Source organism: Lissotriton helveticus, chromosome 2_1 (assembly GCF_964261635.1).
Source record: "Lissotriton helveticus chromosome 2_1, aLisHel1.1, whole genome shotgun sequence".
Lineage (NCBI taxonomy): Eukaryota > Metazoa > Chordata > Amphibia > Caudata > Salamandridae > Lissotriton > Lissotriton helveticus.
In genome coordinates, this window is record NC_136059.1 from 345,904,710 (window position 1) to 345,917,941 (window position 13,232).

The following is a 13,232-nucleotide window of genomic DNA, read 5'->3' on the forward strand; positions in this document are numbered from 1 at the left end:
AAATGTTCTCTGTACCTGCCCAGAGGTCCCCGGACCCTCCTTTACAGCTCTGCTCTTTTCTCTGTACCGGGGCCTGCAAGAGGAGCCTGGACTGCTTCTGAACTCCACAAACATCACGTACGTTGGGAAAATAAAATACCTGGTGCATTTTTTTCAAATAACCGGAAAATGTTGCATGTCTTATCTGCTGTTTTATTGTTATGTTTTTTAATGTGTACCACTGCGTTGTCTGTGTTTAGGGATGTGGTCTATTAAAACAAGCCTTTGCAATGCAATAGGTCTCCCATTACTGAAAGTTTGACCTATTGGCGTTGCAAATAATAATGCAACACCAAAAGCTCAAACTTTCAGTAATGTGAAGTCTATTGCATTGCAAATTGTTGCTTTTTCAGGCAAAAGGAGATTAAATGATTTGCCAAGAATCAAAGGATGCTTGAGCCTCCTGCCAGACCCGAACCTGGTTACATTAAATAAGAAGACTAGGAAACAAATGGCTTATCATTCCACTTCTAAGCGTATTTGTAATATTCTATGATTGGAAACATGTCCAACATTGTAAATAAATTAAATGTTAACAACTTATATATTAAACCTCAAATAAACATGTTTATCAATTGTTTGATTAAAATAACGTTATAAGCTGTAACTGGTCAGTGAAATGTCAAACGTACCAAAAATTGGTATGTTTTGCTATTTCTAGCCACACCTCTGACTCCGCCCACTGATCCAATCCTCTGTTTATTCCCCCCCTGATTCTACGCTGACAGTTCCCCTACTTTTTTTCCCCACTTCGACCACTGCATGTACTCCAATGCCTTTGCAGACTACAGCCTTCAATATTCAGAGATCTCTGTGCATTCAGAGTATCGGTCGCCATAGCGCCTCCATTGAAAGGCACCGCAAGTCTGCTGACCTTCCGCAATGTTTCATGCGAGAGCTCGGCATACTTTTCAGTTTTGAAAGAACAAAGTCCCAAATCAGGAGTTTGTTTCTGAAAAACGAAAAAACAAATAATCCTGAGACCCTGGTAATTTTCTCCCAGGGCGTGGGGGGTCATTTCTAAGTTGTTTTTCTGCTCGGGACCACCAGATATTTCCCGGCAGCCCAGAACAATAAAAAGTACATTACAGCATCCTAAATAAGGTGGGAAGTTTAAGGTACATAGCCTACTTGTCGGATGTCTGTGGGTCCGTCAGTTTATAGTTTCAGCCAGTGGGGGTCTGCAAGCTGAAACATAATGGTTTGCCCAACTCTAAATAGACTTGGCAAAACTATAGTTTAGCAGACATGGCAGTCTGAGTACCTGGCCCGCTAAACTCTAAATAACTCTCAAAGTCTCGGTAACACAAGTTTACTATGGTAATCAAAATACATAAAATATTTTGGTATTTTGTTCAGTCACAATCTTACTGATCCTATTTCATACAGTGAACAAAGAATACTGGATAAAATCAGGCATTTTATAACGGCATGGTCCCCTAATACATATCTTGGTGGGGACGGATGAAAATCTCGAAAATGATGCCAACTCCTTTAGTTAAATTTCTTATCATGTATGCTTCCTGTAAACCTTTCTCCCTATTTGGTCCCTCATTGACAAAATTACCTCCACTTTCTTGCGGAATTAACAGTAAACTAGAATTGGTGTTAGTAAACTTTAAATTACAATGTGGGTGCCTGCAAATTTCCTAACTGGTTTGATTATCAAATTGCTTTCCTGGCAAATTAAGGTGCTCGCTGGTTTTCCAAGGACACTGATAAACAAACACATTGGTTACAGATTGAACAAGCGCTCTATTCCCCGTATTCTATAATCGCCTTCTTAACCATGTCCACCTTACAACTCGCCCACTCTCGTCAAATTGTTCTGGATGCCATTAAAGCTCTAAAATTGGTGGATAAGCTCCTTTTTGATGACTTCACAAACTCGAATCATATATCCGTTTGGAAGTCTCCAACCCCATTTGGCTTAATTGGGCTGCTAAAGGTATTCATTTTGTTGTCGACGTTTACTTTGAAATGGGACCTTTTTCTTTTGCATCCCTTCGACACAAATGTTCCCTGACCAACATGGATTTGTATCATTTTTTGGGTATTAAAGGGAAGATATCAAAATGATGTCCTCTCAATTAACCTGCTCAGGTGACCTTTTTTGAATAGTGCCTTCTTAAGGGAAACACTACTTCTAAAATGTACACTTCACTTTGTACCTCTACTACCATGTCCCCTCTTTCTACTCAGACCAAATGGTCAAAATACTTTCTTAACACAGACAGGGAACCCCCTTATTTGATACCCGAGACAAAATCTGTACTCACTCTTTACAGAACAAAGTTGTTCCTTCATTAGCCCAAACCAAACTCTTTGCATCGCCTTTCCACCTTTGGGCCCCGGATAAATCATATAAATTGAAACCTACTGACTAAGATCACTATTGGTCCTGCGCAATGGAATGCAGGGACAAGGAACACATGTAATGTCTGTAAATGGTTAACCACTGTCACTAGGACCCTATTTCTAACCACTTGAGTAGAATTGTTGCCATTAACATTGCACTAGATTTCCCCACGATTATTCTTGGCCCAAATGCTGCCCAGAGTCCGCCCACTCCACCAGATCCAGACTTAGCTCTCCTTGAGCTATTTAAAGATAATAGAAGTCAAAGCTGCTCTCATTGACTGGAAAGCTGCTAATCATGTTTCATTCCATACGTGGTGGGCCTGGATGACTTCCCTTAGGAGTACACATTGCTCTCAGATGCAACTCACAGGCAACCCTAAGATATTACATAACAGCTGGATAAGGTTAGACTCTATTATTGGGCACCCCTTCTGTTTGTTCCATGTGGCTGCCGGGCTCTTCTCTATCTCTGTCCTCTCCCTTTTGCAGGATCGATCCAAACTCCTGCAGCTTAGTGTTGCTTATTTCTAAGGACTATTGATGATGTGTCTAAAGTTGATGCCATGTTGTTCTGTAAATAGATGTTTGTCTTTTACCTTGGTATGATGTACACTCATTTCCTGTAATTCATACAGTTTGTTCTGTAGAAAAAACATGGAATCATTCATCCAGTGGCCTGCTGTATTTTTTCTATCTTACAAGCCTCTCTAATGTGTTGCATTTCAAGCATCAGACTTCCTCCGCCCTCTATAGTCAATCTACACCTCTGTACCAATCCTGTGCCAGGTTCCCTTATTGTCATTTTCTTGTTTCTATCTTAAAATCAAATAAATTATTAAAACATAAATAACCCTCAAAGTCTTCACACCAAGGACGTTTTATCGAAAAATCATTGCTGTACCTGCCAAGCCCTTTGATCCCTGCTGATCCCCTCGAAAGACACTGAAGCCGAAGTTTTTCAATGGGATCCGTAGAAGTTGAAAGTTTTTTTTTGGCATCCATTGCCATTTCTCGCTCATGCCGTGCTGTTCCTGCCATCTAGGATATAATATTATTCATAATAACACATTTGTTACTGAATAAACATTTCAATGCATTATAAAATATACATTTTTACAATACATAAATATATAATCTTGCAAATATCTGTTAGGAACTATGAAGCATGTTTAACTGTGACCTAAAAACTTTCTGTAGTGAATGCTGGAGACAATCCATTGACACTCAAAAGAAGCTGGGGGAGATGGAGCGTCTGTAATAGATCATCAGCAGATGCCTCACATAAAGAAGGCTTCTGTTACCTGTAACACGGGCACTAGCCATTTAAATAACAAGGATATTAACATCTTTCAAGATAAAATAATCATAGGCCATTAGATTCTTAAAGCAAAGGTTTAAAAAAGAACATCTTAATAAATATAACCTGTGTTTTTTCAAATTGAGGTTTTGCCCATCTTATTGGTTTGGCCTGGAATGAGTTAGGGCAATCAGGATTAGGTAACAAGCATTGGCATAGCCAATAGGTTTGCAGGATTAGGTAAAAATTAAACTTACGTCAAGTACTACAAAGCCTCTGCACACTGAATGCCCTCTGTCTAATGGAAATTAAGGTAGTCTCTTGCTCTGCTGACCAAATACTAGATGGGCACGTGGCAGTTTCCGCCAAATTACCACTGAGGAGTGCAAATAAAAATACAGTCACACATTTACTGCGTACTACTTGTCACAAAACAAAAACATACGAGGGACTGCGAGGGGAAGCATCCCGGAGCGCACTCAGATACTTAGAAAATCCCTCAGAGATACTGAATCATCATAAGATACATATGGTGAACAATATCACACACGTTTGTCTGTTGTGAACAGTTACATGAGTTACTCCCAAATATAGATCACAGATAGTTGCAGAGGGGCTCTGCTTAAAAATAGCAGATGCTTCAAAGGAGTTATTTGTCTGAGGAGACTTGACCTGTTGCCCTGGATCTCCTCACGGTTGTCACCGCAGAGGTCTGAAGTCACAGAGTAAGTTAGATATATGGAGGGGCTTACCCTTAACCTAACTTCTAAATGGCTTGTTCCTCATTGTAGATTGGTTGCGTGCCACCTCAATAGGAATACAACTAGCAAATCCTGCCCCTAGAAAACACTTATTTCTGGGGGAGCTTAGAACTATGTAGCAGTCTAAAACGTAGGAGGTATGTTACAATTATATAAGACATTTGAAGATTACATTTTGTTCAGTAGAGCACTGGGGGTTAGGGGTGCTTACGAATAGGATTTGTGCCCTGAGGCAGGTAAGAGCGGGGGTAGGCTTCCACCCCCAAAACCCGCACCATCCAGCGAGGACCGCCCTCACCCTTGCTACGCCACTGTCTGTAAATCCCACCAGTAAACACTGCACCATGAGAGACATGAAGATTTGCCCTAGCCCTCCACCTCAAAAAACCAGTCACTCAGTGAATATTTATTGCAGGACATCAGTTCAGATATAAATATTGTTAGACATAACACAATGGGGTCCATTACGATGTTGGAGGAAATCCGCCAGACATCATCAGCCCAATTCCCCCCCGCCAGATTTGGATGGCGGGAGGGACCGTGGCGGTGTGAAACACCGCTTGCCTGTTTATCGCCCCGGTCGCCTAGCGGCCGGGGCGGAAAACCAGTAACATGGTGGCGGTGTCTTTTAGACACCGCCCGCCATATTACAGTGGGCTTTGCACAATGCATTTCCGAGGCGTGAAAGGCATGCGGAGACTCCCTGGGAGTGGGTGGCTTGGGGGGTGCACATGGGTGGTACCTATGGTACCCCCCAGCATTTCAAAGTGCAACATGGCAGGCACCGCGCGGTGCCTGTCATGTTGCGCTTTGAAAAGCACAACGTGCACTTTTACCATTGCGTCGGGCGGAGATTCCTGCCGGATTTTCCCAAAGGTTAGAGAGACCGAGCTCAATAAGAACCACCCTGAGCGTCTTCAACCATGATATTTTGTGGAATATATCTGATTTAACTAGGGCTAAAAACCCATCAGCATAGTGTCGGATCTCTGGGGTCGTCCACAGTCATCTCCAATAAAGGATAGGCCTTAATCGGGCGCGGTCACTAACCAGTCTCCTCCCTAAATCCAAGCCAAGTGGTATTAATGGTGTGCTCTGGGGGAGGCTCGTTATTCCCCTCAAGAACCTATTCTCTGATATTTGTAGGGCGGGGAGCCTCTCAAAACCCCATACTTCTGCCCCATACAGGGCTGCACCCAGGGCTTTAGCATCATAGACCATGAGGACCGGTTTTACAGGCCGAATTTTTGATTTCACTTGTTCTGCCCGGAGCGCCCCTGAAATCTGCTGGTGTCTCAGTACCGCCTTCTCAATATGTCGTGACCAGCCTGGCTTGCTTGAAATCTCTACCCCTAGGTAAGTAAAAACATTTACTACCTCAAGCTCGATATTATTCAGAGATACCCTTGGTTGGGATCGGCGCCTTTGACCAAAAACCATCAACTTTGTTTTGCTAGGATTAACTTCGAGACCATGTTCCCCGCAAAGCATATCAAATATATTCAGGGCGCGCTGGAGTCCTGCTGGGGTTTTAGATACAATAAGGGTATCGTCAGCGAACATCAGGATAGGGACCCTGATGCCCGCTAGCGATGGTGCATCCACACTTGCATCCAACATCTTATTCACGATACCATTGATAAACAGGGAGAAGAGCAGGGGTGCCATTGCACATCCTTGCCGTACACCCCGTCCAACAGGAAAATTAACGGTGCTTTCGTGAAGACGCATTATAAGAGTAAGCAACTCAAGTGGGACCCCTGTTTTTTTCAGGACTGCCCAAAGCTTACTCCTTGGCACCAGGTCGAAGGCAGCCCTCAAGTCTACAAATGCGACATAAAGGCTGCCCTCGCCCAGGAGTACAGTCCCCCACCGCAACATGGTAAATCGAAATATTTGATCAACCGTGCTGGTTGCCCGCCTAAAGCCTGCCTGATAGGGGGAGAGGGCATTGTTCTCGTCTACCCAATCCATAAGTTTATTGACCACTATCTTCCCAACCACTTTTTGGATAGTGGCAATCAAACTTATCGGCCTGTAATTGGCCGGGAGTGACCGATCACCCTTCTTATATATCAGTATAATTATTGCCCCCTTCCATATTTCTGGGATTTCAGCCCCTTTAGCTAGAGCATTCCCCAGTGAGGTCACATACCTATCCCACCGTACCTTGTCGTGCTTAAAAATATCTGAGGGAATCCCATCTAAGCCTGGTGCTTTCCCCCCTTGTAGGGTTGAAATTACCAGTTCTGCTTCTTTGTTTGAAAACAGGTTTCCCTTGCAAAATACCACTGGAATAGGTTCTATTACCACAATATCCCTGTTTTCTGCATACTGGGGTTTAAAATACTCAACCCATGATGCCGCATTAACATTGTTATCTGGGCTATTAGGGGTACCACCTCGGCCCCACTTCACAATTTGCCAAAAAAATCTAGAATTTCTTGACCCGGAAGCTTCAAGCAACTCTTCCCAATATTCCTCGTCCCACTTTTTCTTGGCCTTGCGGATACTAACATTGTAGTGTGTGTGTGAACCAGGTGTTACGGGATTTATTATCTCCATGGCTGCAATTGCTTTATCCACCTCTGAGTCTATGTAATCCATGGAAGCCACATTTGCCAACACATTTGGACATTTAACTCTTCGTGTATCATTGGCCATAACCGGTACAACTTCGCTACGCGGCTCTGGATTGTCAGGCGTGACCCTCCACCAGGAATGGGTAACACAAAGGGGATTATGATCACTTTCTAATCTACCCTCAATTTCCATATCACCCACCCCACACCATAAATTAAGGCTACAAATGACATAGTCTGTTCTACTTTTACTATTACCATTGTCAAATGTACAATTGCCTCCCTGGTCGCTCTTTGTCCTTCCATTGAGGGCTCTCAAGCCATATTCCAAACATAACGCATTCAATAGCAAGATATCTTTTGTCCACCGCTTAACTGGTACAAGATTCAGGTTTGGGACACCCCATTGGACATCTTCCTCCTGCCCTAGTGGATGTTCAGTATTTTCCAACGGCTCGAAGGTCCTATTAAAGTCGCCAGCCATAACCACTCTATTTCCCAGGGACTGCGATTCTAGAAAGGAGGATAGAGCCTCTAGGGTAGGGGAATTCCCAGTACTCATACCCCTAGCATAGATATTGTATATGTCTATCACACCCCCCTTGTCTGGTGATATTCTGAGTAGTTGTATATCCTTGCAACCCAGGTCAAGCACTTTTATTTTAACTTGTAAAGTTTGCTTGATCCAAACTGTTAAGCCTCCCATAGGTCTGCCCCTTGGGCCTCTACTCGCTGGTATACAAAAATTTAAATAGCCTGGGAGGAAAATTGGGTCGCAAGCCCATGTCTCCTGGAATAAACACATTTCAAACCCGTTGACAAAATCTATCCAATTTTGTGACAACAATCTAGTACACAGCCCTGCGATATTCCACGAAAGGAACCTCCCCGTGGTATTGCTATTATAGCTCCCCACATTGATGGCTGGCATAGACGCGTGGTTGGTCAAGCTCTCGCAGTTGCATTCCTCTTCTATAACAGTGTCCACACAATTACCAACCCTGCCCTCAGTGACACCCGTATCTAATAAAAGCCTTGATTCACCCACCATATTTCCCATACATATCATGCTATCCCTTCTCACATTTCCATATTCCCTATTGATGGTCGCTCCATTTGGACTTGATGTTACATCCCTTGTTATTGCCAGTGATTTCTCTGGGTTATTCTCCCTAGCCACAATACCCACATTTACAATTGGATCTGCCGGTCTCCGTCAACATCCCCACCTCAAATTTCCCAACCCATCATGAGGATTGCATGGTTGCCCATAACAGACATTTAGTTGTGGGATAGGAACTTGGAAAGGGTTGATCTCTGCCAAAGGAAAGAAACTGAATCTCCCTGGCTCGTGATTCCCACCAAAAAGAGCGTCCACAGGTCTTGGATAAAAAAAAAGTGAGGTCCACAATACCAATCCCACCACTGCTAGTACTCCAACCAGGTCTCGTGATCAGTCCTACCACCCTCGGATCTTGGAAGTTAATTATGATACATTCACCCCCCAGTTATATATATACACATATATATATATATATATATATATATATATATATATATATATATATATATATATATATATATATACACACATACATAATTGTCTTATTTTATGAATTTTGGAAACAGATATATAAAACGGCCCACTTCCAGGCTCATTGGCTCTCTGAGGCGGTGCGTCTGAGGTACGGCAGAGCCACACCGTTTCAATATGCATTCCTTTCTTCCCCGCGGGGCTCCCTCGAGCACTCCCGGAACTAAATCAGCGTTGATGACAACAGAATGTAGTTCAAGTTCTTTTATTTATTCCAGTTCAGCCAGCAGAAAACTCTACGCGTTTCGGTCTCTACTGAGACCTTGCTCACGAGACTGACGAAGAACCACTTTTTTTACGTGCTTTTAAATAACAAACAAACTTAGTGTGACATCACATCCTGTATAGGGCAGCTAGGCATTCTGGTCAATGTGGTTTAGTACAATACTAAGTGTTCCCCCCATGTTAACATTTATTTCACTTGAGCATATTACTCGGAATGTTGTCCCATAGTTCCCTTCTATTAAACGTGTGAACGCACCTCAAACTAAAAAATGTGGTAATGTATTGATTTTACAGTTATTGAACTTTGAATTTTAAGTTGTGTGCTGTTCTTATTGACCCTCTAGTGGGTTCTTGTTACGTCGACTTTTTACTCTGCTTCATGCCATTAGTTTCATGGTGTATTTAAAATGCCGAACCCTCCAGTGGGTATGCATCATAGCTATTATTGATTTAACACAACCACTAATTAGACGCAGTGATTTTCTTTCTAGCAGGTATTTCTGAATGATTGACACATGCCAATTCAAAGTAGTAATGTGCAATTAATCCAACCAACGTGCTGACCCTAACTCGATAAGAATAAAAACTATGGGTGTGTGCTAATATGTACATCCAAGGTGAAAATTAAAACGGTTAATGATAGAGAGGCTATTTTCTCCGTCCCTATTCCAGTAATTCTTTACATAGGATACTGAATCATGTCCCAATATTTTACAGGTGATAATGTAACTCCTCACCTTGGTTCAATTCATACGGGGTCAGTGTTCGAAAGTTCAGAATGTGTTTGGATTCTTTCTGTCTAAGAATTTTTTCACGGTCTCCCCCTCTAGGGTCCCCACTGACTCCACAGCATAGAATCTCAATTCTTTCCAATTGCCACCATGCTCATGTTATGTATCATTTTAGGACCCTATTGTAAGTTTCGCAATTCATGCCACATATAGGTATAAATCACCATATCCTTATATAGGCATAGAAATCCTAACCATATTAGCCATAGCTCATGCAGTCCAAATACGGCAGGGCTACTTCCACTAGTTCCGAAAATCCACAACGATTTCATGGAAAAACCCGCTTTCAGCAGTCAGGGACTTCCCCTTGCTTGAATATTGATTTGTCCAAGAACTCATGCCTGAGAAGGCCCTTGCCTGTTCATGAATGTCCTCCATCAATGTGCCTGTCTGTGTTTCTGTCTGTGCCATCATCGAGCCAGCGGTTGCCCTTATGTGGCTATCAGTGCCACCCATTTGGGTGTTTGTACCTTTCCATGCCCTCCTGTGCTGTGAATGCACTCCGCCTATTTATGTGTGTATGCTTGCCCCATATCCTGGTGTACGTGTGAATCTAAGTATATCCGTTTGCTTCTGCAAGCCCTCTTGTGATTGTGATGTTCTGTTGCCCCTACAAGTGGTCCTCATCTATGTGACGTCTATGTGGTGCCCAAACACTCGGTGTACTGTGGGTACCATCTATACACAAGCAGGGGTACAGATGCTGGCTAAGCATCTGACAGGGGAGGGTGGCATAATGTAGCGATGTCACCAGATCCAGGCTATGTGCAGTCGGTGGTGTTTCGCATGGAGGTTCATGCACAAAGAGTGTGCAGGTTTACAATCAACCCCATCCGCACAAGCCGGTGTTGCCAGGACTTGCCTTGTATCAGGCTGCGCTTGTGCCAAGTGCCTCTGTCCCATCAGCAATCCGAATTGAGCCTGGAGCAAGAGGTGCGAGGGATGCCGGAGACGCACTGTCTGTGAGCTTTTAGTGTGAACAACAAGCCACCAGACACCCCTCTCTGCAGAGGGGACTTCGTCTTCGGCGGTGTTCAGTGAGGCGGGACCCCAAGCCTCTAGAGGGGGTTAGAGTCCTGATGGGGCAGTGCTGGAATGTGAGACAGGGACCCTGCACCGTCCACTCTGGAGGGAAGGGAGGAGAGAATCGGGCAGTGTCGAGGACCGGGCAGTGCTGGAATGTGAGACAGTGACCCGAACCTTGCACTCTGAAGGGAAGTTGTTGCGAGCCTCGGGCAGTGCTTACATGAGAGACAGTGGCCGCGCACCGCTCACTACCCACTCTATCTGGTGTGCACAACAATCCTTCTGCGGACCAGAAATATGCAGAAAAAAGCCTGAACTCACGGTTTAGCCCCAGTAACACTGGTGCATGACTGCGACATGCAGTTCTGGTACAGCACCTGGTGCCTTCCAGTGAGTCTTGCTGCGCTTTTTAAATACACCCCCCTGCAACTCGAGGCCTTAACTTCAACAAACAAAATTCAGAATTCCCGGGGCAGAGATTAGAGCTTGGGCGGCGCCGCGGAGGAATGCCCGAGCCCTAATGAGTGCACGACATTCCTAAACAAGAGGAGAATTGTACCCCCCCCCCCTCAAATGCACGGTAGTCGTGAAGGGGTGGTGCGTTCTGCAGGTTGCACCCTTTGTAAACACCACCTTTCCCAGTGAGTTAATGAGATGTGACTGCAAAAGAAAGACGATTGTTCCGGACGATTGCTGTGGGTTGTGAGCACCGCTCTGGAGGAGCGCACTCGCAAACATCCGTGCTTTAAGACATTTTAAACACACCCTGAAAGCCGAAATATTACACAAAACACGAAGAGGTTATATAATAAAACACACCAGAATGGGACTGAAGCTATGCCCAAGAAATTGGGTTTCAGAAGATGTTAAAATATACTAATAGTAAAATCGACCATCTCCCCACCGCGCCACCAACTGCACACCAAGAGCACCACAACGCAATTTTCAGGCAAACTAAAACTAAACCCTCTTGGGAATAGGAGTGGAATGAATTATTCCTAATGATAACAAGTAGCCCCCGAGGGCAGGTGTGAATGCTTGGTGTGGGGTTGTCATGTGCTTGTACAGTAAGGTCAGAAGTACAAACAAGGGATGCGCGTGCAGCAGCGCGCGTCATGGCAGGAATGACGTGAGTGGTGTGCACGCGCTTCACCGCAAGTGCTACCTTGCCGGCGACCAGCTTGCTAATACGCGAATGCGCGCAAGCTCTTGTGGGCAGTCTAGCAAGCTGATCGCCGGAAAAGTAGCACTTTTAAAAGCCCTACTAAAGTCTCGACCAGACCAGCGCATGCGCTGGGTTAGGCTGAGACCTAAAAATTAACATTCGAGCTACATGCCTGTGATTGTGTGTCTCTACCCCTCTGGCACGCCAAACAGCGCAGCAAGGATAGTGACTGGTAACTGAGGGGGGTAGGGCAAAAGGGGTACGTTTACCAGAACTTGATGGCCATGCCACCTGTTTGGTACACAACAGCTTTGGCATGATAGGAATGAGTAGAGGGGCGAGCAGTGTTAGGCCTACTGTGCAGTGATTCGGGATAGTGGGGGTTTCCTGAGTTGTTTATATCACACATCTTTTTTGTAATGCGTGACTTTACTGTTTACCTAAGCTAACGGGTGAATCTGTGACCCTGGATAAGTTGGCTGATAAATTAATTACTACTACAAAAGCTCAGGGGGAACCCTAGACAAAGGACAATACTGCCCCTCCATGGCCAAAGTCAGTTACCTCAAGATATTGTCATGGAATGTTAAAGGCCGGTGGGACAAGATAAAAAGAGGAGTCGTCCTACAATACTTTAAGAGACACGCACCTGACATAGTGATGATTCAAGTGACGCATATGATGGACAAGTCCTACAAATCTAGGACAGTTAGGGTTACAAAATGACAGCCCATGCAGGATACACATCTCTCTCCAGGGAAGTGCGCACACTCATTAAAAAAAACGTTCCCCTGGATCCCCAAAGGTTGTGGGCAGAACAAGAGGGCAGATATGTTGTGCTTTTCGGTAACTTGGAAGGCCTGACAGTCAATATATGCTAAATAAACATCCCATCCAAACTGTAAACACTAGCATTATCAGATGTGATCTCCCTGCTCCTCAAACTACCAGCACATTGCTATTGGAAAGGGACATCTATATGCCATCAAAGGAAGACTGTGATAGGTCGACATATAAAATAGCACTGACAAAGCTGACTCCATTGTAGGACTTCTTCGCTGCATTGGAACTGGCAGACCTGTAGAATGCAAAAACCTCACGATAGGCTATATACATACTACTCGAGCACATATAAACGCCTCCGGCACGGATTACCTTCATACTGGACATATGCAATTACACCTATGCAAAGATCCGGGGAATTTCAGACCACTCACGAGAGACAATGGCCAATCAGCTCTAGGAATTTAAAGACTGAAAGGTCATGGAGGGGCTTAGGACTACTTCATTGAGTACCAGGGAACGTAGACACAGCCCTTACTCAAAGGGAAGTATACAAAACAGTGGTCAGTAGACATGCGCTCTCCTTAATATCGGGGATCAGTGCATTT

The 13,232-nt window shown here is 44.3% G+C and overlaps 1 protein-coding gene across 2 annotated transcripts in view; it reads right to left on the reverse strand.

The window, feature by feature from the left end:
* Window positions 1–13,232, reverse strand: part of CAPSL (calcyphosine like) — a 173,010-nt gene that overhangs the window by 91,413 nt on the left and 68,365 nt on the right. For both annotated transcript variants that reach the window (XM_078674943.1, XM_078674942.1), the window contains exon 2: window positions 3,302–3,438. In XM_078674943.1, coding sequence (XP_078531069.1) covers window positions 3,302–3,438 — 137 coding nt within the window. The remainder of the gene's footprint in view (window positions 1–3,301; window positions 3,439–13,232) is intronic.